Source organism: Orycteropus afer, unplaced genomic scaffold, assembly GCF_000298275.1.
Source record: "Orycteropus afer afer isolate SDZICR_OR568_19922 unplaced genomic scaffold, OryAfe1.0 scaffold00031, whole genome shotgun sequence".
NCBI lineage: Eukaryota > Metazoa > Chordata > Mammalia > Tubulidentata > Orycteropodidae > Orycteropus > Orycteropus afer.
This window is the reverse complement of record NW_006921618.1, coordinates 9,708,738-9,724,990: the sequence shown is the minus strand read 5'-3', so window position 1 is coordinate 9,724,990 and position 16,253 is coordinate 9,708,738. Positions and strand designations below refer to the sequence as shown.

At 48.1% G+C, this 16,253-nt stretch overlaps 1 protein-coding gene across 1 annotated transcript; it reads left to right on the top strand.

Moving 5' to 3' along the window:
• The first annotated feature begins 2,108 nt into the window (after positions 1-2,108).
• ID3 (inhibitor of DNA binding 3, HLH protein) lies at positions 2,109-2,582 on the top strand. The gene is made up of 2 exons (XM_007935711.1): positions 2,109-2,408; positions 2,523-2,582. The coding sequence occupies exons 1-2, from the start codon at positions 2,109-2,111 to the stop codon at positions 2,580-2,582; spliced, it is 360 nt and encodes a 119-aa protein (XP_007933902.1).
• The last annotated feature ends 13,671 nt before the right edge of the window (positions 2,583-16,253 follow it).

Here is a 16,253-nt window from a genome sequence, read left to right as displayed (position 1 = left end):
AGTTCCATTTTATAGATGGAGGCACAGAGAGGCAACTTACCCAAAGGTCACACAGTAAAAGGGAAGGTTGGGGGTTTGAACATAAATCTACCTGGCCCTGAAGGCAATGATATTTCAAGAGCCCACTGGACTTGACTATTCTGCACAGCCCATGAAAGTCTACATGAAAAAGAGTCTTATATTTGGTCGTTTAGTCTCCATAACCACCATTTTCCCTTCCTATGACCTGATAGTTCCCACTCTCATCACTTGACTCATGTACCATATAGATTGACCCATTCATGCACAGGTTATTTTTTCCTCCTAAGACACTGGAAGAGTATGTCCTTGCAAAATCTATATCCCAAGAAGAAACCCTTCAAAGACCTCCTTCTCAAGACACAGAGCCCTGTGCTGTGATGGAAAAGAACAAGGTTTCAAGGATGGCTCTGATATTACTTATGGTGTGATATTAGACACCTTCTGTGGACCCTGCCACTCCACATCTGCCTGTCCAAATTTCATTACGCCTTTCTAGCGTTGGAAAGGATTGAAAATGATCACTCAGCATCAGCTTCCCCATTTTACCAACATGGCAACAAGATCACACAACCAAGTATTGATAGAGCTGGAATGCTGAACCCAAGTCTCCCCACTCCCATTCCAGTCTTCTTTCCACTTACAACTGTTTTGAGACTGTCCTAGCTCTGAGTGCCCATTGTCCTGTTAATCAGTGTCAAACATTATTGAACTCTTGTTTCCTGTAGTAATCTTGTCTCCCCAAATTGTGTAATCTTTTCAGAGCAGAAGCCACATTTCATGTGAAGCAACTTCATAAATATTTACCAACTTCTTGATTAAGGAAGCAACCATTGAGGGATCCTATTCGGTCAGTTCCAAGATGGAAACCAGCTCCCTGGGGCTGCGAATTCCCAAAAGGCCTAGGAAGTGACAAGAGGATAAACAAAGAACACTGAGTGCAATGTCCACAGGGCTTAAATTGGTCCCTTCCCTGGGCTCTAAGATAGAGCTGAGCTATTTCAGCAAGGCTAAGAATAATCAAGCCCAGGTGGCCTGACCTTCCATGGCAGAAAGGGACAGACAATAGCGCAATGAAATTACCGAACTATTGTTTCCTATGCAGAGGTGATGAAGAGTGGGGAAGTAGAGGGGAAGCAAGAGTGGAAGCAAGAGTTTCAAGATTCACTGTCAGGCATGCAGGCTCCTAAAAATGTTTATCTAGAAATTGCCCCTCTGTCCTCCCACATTAAACACTGTCTAAAATACTAATCATATTTGCTTCCACACAACTGGGCATATATTTGGCTTCTTGAATGTAAGAAACCAGAGAAGCAGCTTTCTTTTCTCCATGCAAAAAGCATGAATTCAGCCTGCTTGCTCTTTTTATTTTTTCCTTTTCCCTTGTTGCTCAAATAAATAGTGTTCTTTGCTCCAACGCTTTTCCCCTCCTCCTTCTGCAATCTCAGCGCCTAGCCCAAATCTGTTTTCTTCATTGTAACCTCAGCTTCACCGCAATTAATTTTTTTTTCCTCTGGTCACAAGATAATTCCTGACGCCAGTGAGTCTGGAGGTCAGATGAACAGCAAATTGGGGAACAAGGCGGCACTAATTCCTTACAAGTTTCCCTTGAAAAAATCTTTTGGGTGAAAAAAAAAAAAAAGCTTTGCTGTTCAGGGATTTATGACCTCGGAGGAGCCGTGGGTTCGAACCAGTGTTGGGGCTAAGGGTAGACTGGCAAGGGGGCAGCTCAGAGATCTGGGACGCTGCCAGGAAAAGAAATTCTTAAAGTTAACAGTTTTAAGTGATTTTTTAAATACTTGCTAGAGAAGAGGCCCGCCTCTCCCTAGTATCAGCGCTTCCTCATTCTTTGAATCCGCGGTATTCGGCGTTAGACCAGCCGGAGGAAGCCTGTTTGCAATTTAACCGCCTTGTGAACGCCCAGGGTTGGCGGAGGCGGGACCAGGGCGGACATTTTTGCATAAAGGGGCGTGTGACCAACGAGGGCTCTATAAAAGCTAGAAGCCGGGGGGCGTACGCGCGTTAGAAGCAGCCTTGGAGGTTCTTGTTACTTTTTTGGCTTAGCAGTACCTGTATTTTCACGATCCAACATGAAAGCGCTGAGCCCAGTGCGTGGCTGCTACGAGGCGGTGTGCTGCCTTTCGGAGCGCAGCTTGGCCATCGCGCGGGGCCGCGGCAAGGGCCCGGCAGCCGAGGAGCCGCTAAGCCTGCTGGACGACATGAATCACTGCTATTCACGTCTACGGGAATTGGTACCCGGAGTCCCGCGAGGCACTCAGCTTAGCCAGGTGGAAATCCTGCAGCGCGTCATCGACTACATCCTCGACCTTCAAGTGGTCCTTGCGGAACCGGCACCCGGACCCCCAGACGGCCCGCATCTCGCCATCCAGGTGCGTGTGGGCGTGCTCGGGAGCCTGGGAGGGGCTGATCACCGGTACCGGGATGCTGCGGAATCCCCAGAAATCCTACGGGACATGCGTAACTCTCCCTTTTTCTCTTCCCAGACAGCCGAGCTTACTCCAGAACTTGTGATCGCCAACGACAAGAGGAGCTTTTGCCACTGACCAGGCTGTCCTGGCGCCTCCAGGTGTGTATAATTCCCTCCTCCTAGGATGTCCGGAGGGAGGGCGGCACTTAAGCGACAAATCCTAAGAGTTAGCAAGCCCCTGAAAGGAATTGTCGCCCCTTGTTTCAGGGAAACTGAGATCAGAGAGGAGTAACCGACTTGCCCATCCGTTACATCAAATGAATAGTGAAACTAGTTTTCAGATAACGCGCATCCCAGCATTAAACACTGGTTGCGTTTACTCTGCTCCCGTGGCTAAAGTTTGGAGAAAGTAGACACGGGTCCGACTGAAGAAAATTGCTTTCTGTCCGGTCGGAAAGGGAGCTGTGGAACGGTCTTCCTAAACCCCCTCCCAACTAGTGTCTGTTCCGAGGGGCGGGGGGTGGTGCAGGCTCCGCCTGTGGTCCTTTGGCGCCAACTGGGTGGGGACAGCGTGGGGCGCGGAGTTATCAGCTGGAGGTAGAGACTGAGTTTCCTCCCTGGCGCCGGCCAGTCTGCGGACTGCCCCCGCCTCGGCGCGCTCGGCGGAAACTGACGGCTCCCCGTGCTTCTTCCCTCTCCCCCACCCAGAACGCAGGTGCTGGCGCCCGTTCCGCCTGGGACCCGGGACCCTCTCCGCCGGAAGCGCGAGGGCATGGATGGGCCCCAACTGTGCCCTGCCCACTTGACTCCCTTAAACTCCTGCCTCAAAGCTGGATTTGGCATCCCAGGAGCGAAGGACTGTGTGAACTTGGGTGGCCTGAAAAGCCAGAGGGAGTTCTGGGCACCAGCTGGGCAACGCACTCTGTCCCCACCCCCAAGTTTAAAGACTGATTTTTCAGAGTATGGAGGTGTAAAGGCGGGCGGGGGGGGGGGGAGAGGCTGCTCTCCGAACTGCCAAGGCTGCATTAGAGCTGGTCTTCTGGTCTCCTTGGAGAAAGGCTCTTGCCCTGATTATGAACTCTTATAGAGTATATAGCTTTTGTACCATTTTTACAGGAAGATGACTTTCTGTAACCATGCGATGTATATTAAAACTTTTTATAAAAGTTAACATTTTGCATAATAAAACTGTTTTTAAACACTATTGTCTGTCATGATTGGATACTCTTCTTTTCCATTCCTTTAAGTATTAATTTGTTTCACACAGGCTAAATTTAGGAAAAGAAATACATGCCTTCCATAGAAATTTCACTCACAAGGGAGATGGGGGGAAAAAGCTACAGGTTGAAGCTGGCATGGGGGGCTGGAAAGGGTTAATGGGTGGGTACAGAAGAGGCGGGTCCTGCCTCTGTCCCATTTTATAGGTGACAGGGGAAGTGATTGGCACAAGGTCACTCAGCAAATAGGGAGCCCACTGGAACCCGGGTTGCTTGAGTAGGCTTATGTCCCTTGAGAACTATTGACCGTGCTAGCACATGGCTGTTTTTATTGATGTCATTAATAGGACGACTATAGCAGAGGCGGTGGCAAGACTGGAACCTCTAGTTTGGCTCATCTGGCATACTCAGGAGTTCGGTGCCTAAGGCATTTGACTGTTAACCAGAAGGCTGGTGGTTCAAACCCACCAACCGCTCACTCCTCTGAAGGCAGGTTGGGCAATCTATTTATGTCGGAAACCAAAGGAGGAGTTGCTATGAGTCAAAATCGACTTGATGGCATGGAGTTTGTTTGGTTTTTGGCCTACTCGAGTAGTAGTTGATAGACCCACTTCAGAGCTGTATAAACTGGTCACTGGGCTTGTTTTCATTTCCCTTGTGGTGCTCTCTGGTCAAACTTAATTGTATGCCAAAGTAGAAGAGAGGAGTCTCTTGGCTCGATTTCCAGACGAGTTTAATGAGAAAGATTTGAGTGCTGGTTGGGAAGTACTCATTTCTAATGCTAACTCTGGGCTGGGACTTCAAAGAAGAGCCCCCGTAGCACTCACTTGTTCTACTTTATTCCTACCATACATTCACCTGGAGTATATACAGTGTAACCATATTTGTCCATATTTCAAAAATGGGAAACAAGCTCTCTGGGTTAGGTGCTTTATAACCCCTTAAAAGGCAGAAATGGGATATGGACCTCAACTCCAGTACCAGTAACTAGAAGCAGGGCCTGGAACTGACCACTCTGTGGGTCAGGTCTAGAAGTGGGGCAAAGGACAGAACCCCAGTCTGTGCCATCCCTCGCTGCTTCCCGTGACTGGGTGGCTTCCCAGGTGGGCTCCACCAGGCGCCTGGTCTCATTGGATTCCTGTTTATGATATGATCTCATCTGTATGTTGGCCCCTGGCAGAAATGACTGCTATATTTCATAACAAACAGGTCACGTCACCACCCTTCATACCTCAATCCTGGTGAGCTTTCTGGGGTGAACAGGTACAGGAGGGGTGCAGCCTCTGTCTTTGTCGACCATCCTCCCAGCCTGACCAGCAATTCTTAACCTGTTGTAGGTACTAGTCTCCTTTGATGGTCAGATGGAAGATAGGAACACTCCAGAAAACACAAAGGCACCCAGCTTTGCAGACGACTGACTGCTAACGAGAAGGTTGAAGGCTCAAGCCCACCAGCTACTCCACTGAAGGAAGATGGGGCAATCTACTTCCATAAAGATTTACCACCTCAGAAACTCAGAGCGGGTGGCTATGAGTCAGAATCGACTTGATGGCAGTGAGTTTGGTTTGGTTTTCGGTTTAGCACGTCTCTTCCCCTGCCCACAGAGAATCCTTGCCCTAAACCCTAAGACCCAGACTGACCCTAACTTGGATTGTTTGTTAGCTGTGTTGTGCTAATTCTGGAGACAGCCACACAGTGTGAATCTCTGCTGTGCCTCCTAGCTATGTAACCACAGGCTAGAGGCTGCCTCTCTGAAGCCTCAGTTTCTGAATCTGTAGAAAGGAACCCATCCTGGGCAAGCACTCACTAGCCCCATATTACAGTGCTAACTGCAATATCGTCAGACACTGAACTCAAGTTATTGGCTGTCACATCCTGTACCCTTTCTGCTACAGCATGCTGCCTCTTGCTTGCTGAAAAGCTGCAGGACTGTGGAGTGCTCAAAAGAGCTGCATCACTCATCTGCCATTTGACCTTGAACAAACCACTTCACCTCTGAGCTTCTTACACCTCTCTTAACCTGCAGCTGTTGGTTCTTGGACCACTACCTCCCCGGAAGGAGATAATGGTGGGAAAGTTCTTTGAAATGCATCACACACCTACGAGGTATTATTAAGGTAATTCTGAGGAAATTGCCTGTCAAGTCTGCTGGGAGTGAGCTGTTCTGGTGGCCAGGACAAAAGCTGAGACCAGCCTGCCAATCCATTAGTCATTAGAGAGTGAAAGCAATTTGGCCATAGATTGAAAAGGGATCTATGGACACTGTAAAAAGAGGGAGGATACTGTTTTCTGTTGTTAGCAAGTCGCCTACCATGTGCCAGGTTCCATTTTACCTTAATTTTCTCTAATCCTCATCACAGCCCAGCACGGGCGTGTACCATTCTTCTGGTTTAACAGAGGAAAAAGACGCAGAGAGGCCAAGTAACTTAATTAAGGTGAACACAGCAAGGAAGAGGCAGAGCAGCGATAGGAACCCCAACTTCAGTTCTCTACTCCAGGCTGACCCTATTACCTCTCAGTTCCCAAAGCCTGGCACACATTTGGTCCCCAGTGAATGCTTGAATGAAAGACCCGGAGGCCACCTCAGTCTCCCTCTCTGAGAGGCAGTGCCCTATCTCTGACAGCTTCATTGTTCAGATTAAAGATAACACGCCTAAAGCATCCACCAGGCTTCCTGAATAAGATTTACTATTAACTGAGTAGTTTCCACTCATTACCTCAGGCCAGCCTACATCAGCGTTGAGATACCGGCATTTGGGAGATACCCTACTTTGTATATCACGAGGCTTGGAACAGGCAAAGTAAGTAGCCTATAGTCACACAGCTCCTAAGGAGCACAAACCCACTGACATCCAGTCGATTCCGACTCATAGTGACTCCCATTGGGTTTCCGAAGCCATAAATCTTTACAGAAATAGATTGCCCCGTCTTCCTTCTGTGGAGTGGCTGGGGGGTTTGAACCTCTAACCTTCTACCTTCTAGTTAGCAGTTAAATGCCTTAGGCACCTCACCATTTCATGCCTATGATGAATGTAATTAATGTCACTGGACTATATACAACAGAAGATTGTAAATGGCAAGTGTTCTGTTACCTATATACTTACCACAAGAGAAAGTGTGTGTGGAGGGGGAGTGAACAGAAAAATGGAATTAAGGATAGGATTGCTCAGCCAATTACTCAAATTGCTGTCAATAAGTTGTACCCCTGTAAAGAATTAACTTGACAAAAGTTATCTGATAGATATATTGACAATGACAAAAAAAAGAAAAGAAAAAAAAAAAAGCTGCTGAGGCTACTTATGTATAACCAAACACTTCATGGGACTTGATTCCTTGATTTGGAAGTTCAAGGTCATAGTCTCAAGGGATATACCAGTTAATTGGCTTAATAACACATTTAGTGCTTCTGTTCTACCTCCTAGTTCATTGTGTAGTGCCTAGGGCCTTAAAAGCCTGTAAACAGCCATCCAAGGCACAAGATTGACCTCTATTCACCTGGAACAACAGAGGAAGAAGGAACATGAGAAATGTTGTTGTTGTTGTTATTTGACATCCAGCCGGCCCGACTCAGACTCATAGCAACCCCTCCTTGGGTTTCCCAGGCAGTATCACTACGGAAGTAGGATTGCCCAACCTTCCTTCGGAGGAGTGGCTGGTGGGTTTGAACTGCCAGCCTTCTGGTTAGCAGTCAAGTGCCTTAGACACTATGCTACCAGAGCTCCTACAACATGAGAAATAGGAGGAGGATATTGAATGTGTGGCTAATTGCCTCCTTGAACAACTGCCTCCTTTGCCACGAGACCAGAAGAACTGGATGGTACCCTGCTACCTTTACTGAGCATTTTGATCAGAGATTCCATAAAAGAATCCTGATCAAAAGGGGTAAAATGTAGAACAGACTTCCAAATTTTCATGGACTCCAGATTTTCTGTTGCCTGAGAGGATTGATAAACTCCTGAAAACAACTGCCCTGAGATAACCTTTAAACCTTAAACCAAAAAAGCATCCCCTGAACTCTTTAAAACAGAATAAATTGTTTAGCTTAACTGGTACAAAAAGGTCTGCCCTGAGCATTACGGTCTTTTAGGAACTGTTTATAAGGGATTAAACTGACAACAAAAGTTTAGATAGGAACCTTAGGGTGTGTGAGTTTACGTTAATGAGGGAGGAACAACTCAGAAAAAGAAAAGGTTGCACAATTTGAAAAATGTAATCGATGTCACTGAATTGTACATGTAGAAATTGTTGAATCGATGTATGATTTACTGCATTCTCAAAGGCAACAAAAGAGAAGAAAAAAATACAAATTCTTGCCTAAGACACCAGCAATACTGCTGTTTCCAGAAGCCCAGTTATGACTCTCTCTAGCTGTGGACTGCCCACTTTTGTACAGCCAGATTATTCCTTAGAAGCTAGAATAGCAAGACTTCGCCTCACTTATTTTTGGACATGTTATCAGGAGCGACTAGTCCCTGGAAAAGCACATCATGCTTAGTAGAGGATCAGCAAAAAAGAGGAAAACTCTCAAGGAGATGGATTGACACAAATGGATTCAAACATAGTAAGGATTGCGAGAATGGCGCAGGATCCGGCAATGTCTCTTTTTGTTACACATGAGGTCGCTAAGAATTGAACCAATTCAAGGGCCCCTAATGACGACCACCACCACAAGGGCGGTGAATACGAGAGGACAATCTTCAGTGGTCTCTCTACCCGCATTCATAGTCTCCACTCTCCCACATTTCCCAGTCTACACCCGGGGAAAAAAAAAAAAAAAAACACCCTCTTTCCCATCGAGCGATTTCCAAGTACCCGCTAGTGCCCACTAGAGAGCCTCTAAGGAGAACCGCTCCCCACCCGCGGCTTCTTTGCGCCCAGGAGGGGCGGAGCCTGGGCCCACGTGGCCCGGCGCCCGGATGGGCGGGGCCGAACAGCCCCGGCCCGCCCCTCGCCCCGCCCCGGCCCGCTCCCCCAACCCCGGGGGCCCTGGGGGCCGCTCGCAGGTGTTCGCTGGCGCCCGGATGTCTGAGCTCTGGCTCCGCTCTGGCTCCGGCTCCCTCCGCAGCCTGCGGGCGGGGCTCCCAACCCATCCGGAGCCTTGCAGCGCCCCCGCCGCTCTGCCAGCAGCGCGACCTCCCTGTTCCCAGCCTCCCGGCCTGGGGGGGGCCCCCCACCCGGCGGAGTCGTTGACCTGACCGCTCTCCCGCTGCCCCCAGCTGCGCTCGGCCGCTGAGGCCTCGGCGCGCCCCCACCCGGCTTCCTGCTTCGGCAGCTTTGCCCAGGCTGGGCGGTCGCCTGAGTCCTACCCCATTCCTTCCTTCCTTCATTCTTTCTGGTCACTTGCATTCCTCGAGCGCCTGCTACGTGCCCCGCACGAGGCCTCTTCGACCTTCCGAGTGCAGCCCAAGGCCCGCCGGGTCCTTCGGGAAGTCCCCGCCCTCCACGTCAGCCCCCCAACCTTTTTGCTAATGCCCAGTTTGGCTCAAGTTTGGCATTTCATTGTTCTGTTTCTTGTGTTTGGGGTTAGTCGGTGGAAAGGTCAAGGAGTAGCTTTGTGACTGAAATCAGTCTGACAGCAGGGTGAAGGGTCAGTGTGGTCAGAAATTGGGGTTCAGTGAGACTGTGGCGGGGGATTGTGGATGAGTGTGGGTAGCAATTGGCAACAGTCTGTGGCCAGGGTTAGAGAGACACGGTATATGGGTCAGTCTGTGGGTAGTGTCAGCGGCCAAGGCGAGTGAGGCAGTCAGCCAGCCTTTGGGTAACATAGCCCATCCACAATTGGTCAGGATAAGTAGGGCATCCTGTGACCACGATTTAGGGATTGCCAGGATTTAGGGAGCCCTGGTAGCATAGTGCCTAAGGCATTTGATTGCTAACCAGAATGATGGCAGTTCAAACTCACCAGCCACTCCTAGAAGGAAGGTTGGGTAATCTACTTCTATAGTAATATTGCCTCGGAAAGCCATGGAGGGGTCACTATGAGTCTGATCCACTCAATGGTAGTGTGTTGTTTTCATAAGCCACATAAGGAGTGGGGAGCCTTGGTAGCTAAAAGCAAATTCACATCCTCCATGGTTTGGGCTGGCCATCCATAGCCTTCAGTACCCAGGTTGCCCTTCCACCTCCCCACACCTTCCCAACACTCCCCCCAGCAGGCACCTACTTTGTTCCATGTGCTACAGGCAGAATTGTTCACTGGGCCAGACCCAGGTCAAAGGGAGCCCAGGCTGGTGGCAACGCTGGTCAGGGTGGGGAGGCCTTAGGATTCTGGTAGAACACTGCCCTGGCCACCCACAATTATAGCAGTCAAACTGATGCTCTTCCCTGCACCTCTGTCATTTGTTCATAAATCCAAAGCCTGTGAGGAATGGAAAGGGTGCCTGTTGTTACTGTCTTAATGGTGTTGAGTCAATTCCAACTCGTGGCAACCCCATGTGTAACAGAGTAGAACTGCTCCGTAAGTTTTTCTTGGCTGTAATCTTTATGGAAGTAGATCACCAGGCCTTTTCTTCTGTAGCACCACGGGTGGGTTTCAACTGCCAGTCTTTGCTTACTAGCATCAAACCATTTTTGCCACCCAGTGAACTTCAAAGGGCCCATAAAACTTGTTGAGTCGAGTTGATGCTGGCACATAGCGACCCTTTGATGAAAGAGTCCATAGATGTAGAGTAGAAGGAGCCTGCTCCGGGACACACAGCAAATCAATAGTCAAAGCTGAGCTTGTACAGGGCTCTTTCTGATATGGCTGCTACCTTGAGCAGGGACTGTTGTTCCCACTTGAGATGGGGTAGCTGAGAGACTCATTTCTCACAGAGGGGCTGCTAGGGGCTAGTGGACCGTGCAGTCCCTGTCCCTGAGAGTCTGGAAACATGCAGTGAGGGAATAGTGATTCCCCAAAGCATTCTCTGTCATTGCCCACCCAGCCCCTTCCCATCCTCACCAGAAGCAAATGGAACAAGGGTGGCCAAGTGTGACTTGGAAGCCAGGATGGGGAGGGGGTGTTCTAGAGAGAACACTGTAGGAACTGCTGGGAAAAAGCTTAGCTGAGTTCTTATGGAAACATATGGAACACATTACCCTAAGTTGAGGTGGTCGCTGGCCAGCTGGCAGCCGGTCGGCTTAGGAGTAAAAGTGTGCGTTGTGTGGCAATGAGGGCACCCAGGGCGTGACAGGCGCCCCAGAATAACCCACTCTCTCGCTGATCCAGCTCCTTCTTGAACCTTATTTTTGTTTCCTAAACCATTTGCAGCATCAAAAAGCGGCTTCCAAGACACACTAGGATATGATACGGAGCCCTTGTAGATCATGTGGGAAGGAGACAAGGACTTGGGGACTATCGGGACAGACCCACCTCTCCCTTCACACATATCCCTTCACCATCAGAGCCAGAGCCCTGGCAGGTCTTCTGGTCGGCCCAGATGTGTGAAGAGACAGTCCACTGTTCCTGATCCCAGCTTCCAGTGAGGATTTATCCAGGTGAGTCATAGATGTTACTCCTGCTCCTGTCAATGGCATTTTCTATTGCAGATTTGAGTCCAAATACAAAAAGACCACAAGAAAGTGTTCAAAAGAGGTCATTCACCGGTGCACAGCATTTTATAGTCTACCTGGTATCAGGGAGCTGGGGTACTGCCTCCATTTCATACCTATGAGGGTCACAGATAATTAGGGGACCCACCAAAAGTCATTGTGGAGTGAGAGGCAGAGCCCACATCTCCCAACCTGGCTTCCATATTCAGTACTCTCCATGTCTGCAACTTTTGGTTTAGTCAAGAGGAAGCAGAGGGCAGGGGGTGCTAGCTTCTTCCTCATCACTGTCTTGGTTTCCTAGGAATGCCGTAACAAGATATCACAAAGTGGGTGGCTTGAAACAACAGAAATGTATCATCTCACAGTTGAGGAGGCCAGAAGTCAGAACTGAGGGTATTGACAGGGCCAGGCCCCTTCCAGAGGCTCCAGGGGACATCTTTCTCCCTTTCTCCACCCTCCCTCCCTCTGGTAGTCCCAGGCGTTCCTTGGCTTGCAGCTGCAGCAGAACGCTGATGTTGAGTGGTCATTTCTCCTATCTGTGTTTCTTCTGCTCTTTTATAAGGACATCCCTCAGATTGCATTAGGATCCACCCTACTCTGCATGACCTCTTGTAACGTCTTCACAGACCCTGTTTCCAAACAAGGTCCCCTTCACAAGAACCTGAAGTTAGAGCATTTCTTTCTGGGGAACACGATTCAATCTATAGTGGTCATCATTGTTGAATCTTGTTGCAGATTCTGTGGATGACAGAATTCTAATAGGTGGCCTCTTCCAGCTACTTCAGGTCTCCTGGTACTTTCTCTCTGTTGAGTCTGGGAATCAAAGAGACCATACTTGAAATTCCAGCTCTGTCATTTATCGGCTATGTCATCATAACCCATAATAGTTAAGTCGATTCTGACTCGTAGTGACCCTATAGAACAGAGTGGAGCTGCCTCAGAGGGTTTCCGAGGCTAGAAATCCTCATGGAGGCACATTGCCACTTCTTTCTCCCCTGGAGTGGCTGGGGGTTTCAAACCCTGACCTTTTGGTTAGTAGCTGAGCTACCATTGTGCCACCAAGTCGCTTTCCAGGTCATCATAGATAAGTTATGTATCCTATCTGAGCCTGAGTTTCTTCATCTGTATAACAGGGACCATGAGAAGCCTGCCACACAGGATGGATGCAATGATTAAATGAGATGATGGAGAGAAAGTGCCTGGCGCTTGCTAGGGCCTTGGTGACCCCAACCTTTAAGTTTGCTGGGCTTGCTTGTCAGTTTCCTAACATGATTCCGTCCTCATCTTTCTGAGGTGGCAGTGTTGTTGGTACAATCCAATCACAGGCACCTCAGGACTTCCCAGCCAATGTTTGAGCTCTTTGGATCCCTTTCACTCACATCCAGGAGCCCCAGATCAGCGGCACAGCCTTGTGCCTTTATCAACAGTGCAGGGGCTAAAGGCAGGGCTTCTGCCCAGCCCTTCCACTCCCAGGCTCTGCACTCTTGGATAAGTTCCGTCACCTCTCTGAGCTTCAGTCTCCTCCCTGTAGTAAGGGAATAACCCAGGGTTACTGTGAGGATTTAGTGAGAAACTGGATGTAAAACACCTTGAAGAGGGTCAGCACTGGGCAAAAACTCAGTGACAGCTGTGTTACTATAGATGCTCTGGTGGTGTAGTGGTTAAGGCACTTGGCTGCTAGCCAAAAGGTTGGTGGTTCAAACCCACTAGCTGCTCCATGGAAGAATGATAAGACAGTCTGCTTCCCGAAAAATTTATAGCCTTGGAAACTCAATGGGGGTCGCTATGAGTGGGAATCAACTCAAAGGCAGTGAGTTTGGTTTGGTTTGGAGTGTTACTATAGGAGTCCCCAGGTGGTACAAACAGTTAATGCACTGGACTGCTAACGGAAAGTTAGGCAATTTGAGTCCACAAAAGGCACCTCAGAAGAAAGGTCTGGCAATCTGCTTCTGAAAAGGCAGCCATCGTAACCACAGTTCTCATACACACATGGGTCTCCATGAGCCAGAGTCAACGTGTCGGCAGCTGGTGTCACTATTCCTGTTTCACACATGGAGAAATCGACTCCCAGAGGGGAAATGGCACATCCACAGTCCATGGAAAGAGTCCATAATAAGCCGAGGGGCAAAAAGCCAGTTATTACGTTCTCATTATTGGCCTTTGCTTTTTTCATGACAAGTGTGTTTGCAGCTGACAGAAGGACAGAGCCTCAGGCACTGTAAGCCTCTCCAGGTTCAGCCCGCCCAGAACTAGCTCACTTAGGAAACCACCGCCCTGGAGGAGACAGGGACCGCAGGGGTGGGGAGACATGATCCCGGGGCCAGAGGTGGTGTGATCCCAGTTGGTAAGAGCAGAAATCTGGAGGTTCAGAGAGACTGGTGCTCAAATCCTGGCTCCCCCATTTCTTAGCCGTGTGAACGGCTAATTGATGCCTCCTCTCCACCTTAGTTTCTCATCTGTAAAACTCCCCATAGTACTGCTCTCATGGGGTTGTTGTAGGAAGGAATTAAGTAAGACAATGCACATAGGGTACCTGGCACAGGTGGGTGCTTACAAAGTTGGCAGCTCTTATCATTTGATGAAGGGGGTGCAGCTGCTTTATCATCCTCATCTGCATATCATATTGCACACTTTCAACTGAACAACAAGGAATAATACAGATGTCCTAATATTTCGCTATTGAAATGCCCATGTATGCCCATCCGCCTCCACTTACTAGCTGTGTGAACTTGGGCAAGTTACTTCTTTTGCTCTAGGTTTCCACACCTATAAAATGGATATGGGGGAGGGGGGGAGAAAAAAGGTCCCTATCACACACAACAGCTGTGAGGATTAAATTAATTAATACTTAGAACTCTTAGGCTAAAGCTTGGCACATAATAAGAACCCCCCGAGTGCTAGTTGTCTATATCTTAGTATGACGCATAAAGGTTATGTTCTCATTCTTTCTGTGTTGTTGTTGTCGTTATGTGCCATCAAGTTGTCTCCGACTCAGAGCGACCTTATGTACAACATAATGAAACACTGCCTGGTCCAGCCTCACAATCCTTATTATATCCTTTCTATAGCCATCTGTATTTTAATATAAAATCAAGATGTCTCGCCTCAATTTTTCTTTGAGTAAAATTGACATTTCAGGAAGATGTGCCATATTTTTATCACATGGTTATGCAAGACCCGGCCCCCAGCCAACTTCACATGGAGTCACACATGTGCATGAGCACACGTGCACAAGCACACATGGACACACACACTTGGAGAAGGCCATGCTACGCTGTGCTGCTTTCCAAATGGGCTGAAACCAGCCCTCTTGCTTTGGAGGGCTGCCGACCCACTCATCACGCTCCGTGGAGTAAGTAAGAGAGGGGTGATTGCTTCGCGGAAGTAGCACCAGCAGCAGCAGGGTGTTATATAGTAGAGCTGACCTGGGAGAAAGTGCTGGCTTCAGGTCTTAACCAAAGTCCAAACGTTGGAGCCTGGGTCTCATCCTTGGCTCTGTCTCCTCTTCGCTGTGCAACCCTGGGTAAAAACCTTTACCTCTCTGAGCCTCAGCTTTCTCATCTGTGAGAGGGGGCTAACTATTTCCTACTTTTCAGGGTGGTTGGGAACTCTGGTAGCATAGTGCCTAAGGCATTTGACTGCTAAGCAGAAGGCTGGTGGTTCAAACCCACCAGCCACTCCTTGAATTGGGCCATCTACTTTTGTAGTGATACTGCCTCAGGAACCCAAGGAGGGGTCAGTCACTATGAGTCGAATTGACTCAGGGCAATGACTGTTTTTTGTTGCAAAGATTGGAGAAAATGCAGAAAAATGGCCTGGCACATAGTCATTGCACTGTAAATGAGTGCTTTTAAAAGCCTGATTAGTTTTTTAACTCAGTAAAATCCATATTTTATGTTTTCCTTAATAAAACGAGGCTCATCTCTCCAGGGGAGGTCTGGTGGCATCCTGGGTGGTGCAATGGTTAACATGTCTGGCTATTTACCAAAAGGCTGCAGGTTCGATTCCACCCAGGGGTGCCTCAGAAGAAAGACCTGGCTGGGGATCTACTTCCAAAAACCCAGCCACTGAAACCCTACGGACTTCAGTTCTACTCTGACCCACATGGGCTCACCATGACCCAGAATTGGCTCATTGGCACCTGGCATGCCTGCCACATGCCTTATGTAATTAGTAAACTTGATTGCTTTGTAATATATCTGTTAGTCAATAAAGTGTTTTCCCCTAAAATGATTATATTTCATTTTATTTCTATTTTACGACATCAGGGCCAGTCATTGATTGACCTCACTGTAAAATATTATTTTATTTGTAAAATAAGGGGAAAGAAAAATACCTTCTTCACAGGATTGTTTTGAGAATTTGGTGCGACGGTGGATGTAAAAAATCTTTGTAAATTGTAAAGCTGAACAAATGCAAGAGATTATTTCTTTCAGTGTTGTTGTTTCCCCGTTTAACCAGACTGAATTCTCAATGGCAGGAAGGAGTTTGATTTCCCTGTGTATTCCCAGCAGTGATTATTAAGTAATACATTTGATAGTATCAGTAATGACAATAAGAACTTTCGTTTATTGAGTACTTACTGTATGCAAAGGAGGGAGCTCTGGTGGGGTAGTGCCTACGGCATTTGACTGATAACCAGAAGGTTGGCGTTCAAACCCACCAGCCGCTCCTCAGAAGGAAGACTGGGCAATCTATTTCCGTAAAGATTAACTGCCTCAGAAACCCAAAGGGTGTCGCTGTGAGTCAGAATCGACTTGATGACAGTGAGTCTGTTTTTTTTTTTTTTTTAAATTATATTCAAGTTTCTGGGTAAAGTGCATCGTAACAGAAGGATAAGCAGGGGGCATTTAAGTTTTCTGTTTACCTCTGCTGGTGAAACCTGAAGGAGCTGTTCTATCTTTCCCTTGGGCAAGATCTGTCTACAGACAAATTCATTTTATTTTTGGGCCTTATAGTACAATGTTGTCAGTGATAGGATAATATCCATACGCCTACAAGGAAGACCCGTTAATATGACTGTTATTCAAATTTATGCCCCAACCACCAAAGCCACAGAT

What these genes read in the sequence shown, in the direction of transcription:
- ID3 (XM_007935711.1), top strand. Translation starts at nt 2,109, where the DNA reads ATGAAAGCGCTGAGCCCAGTGCGTGGCTGCTACGAGGCGGTGTGCTGC. An exon ending in GCCCGCATCTCGCCATCCAG is followed by an intron (nt 2,409 to 2,522) that starts GTGCGTGTGGGC and finishes TTCTCTTCCCAG; the next exon opens with ACAGCCGAGCTTACTCCAGA.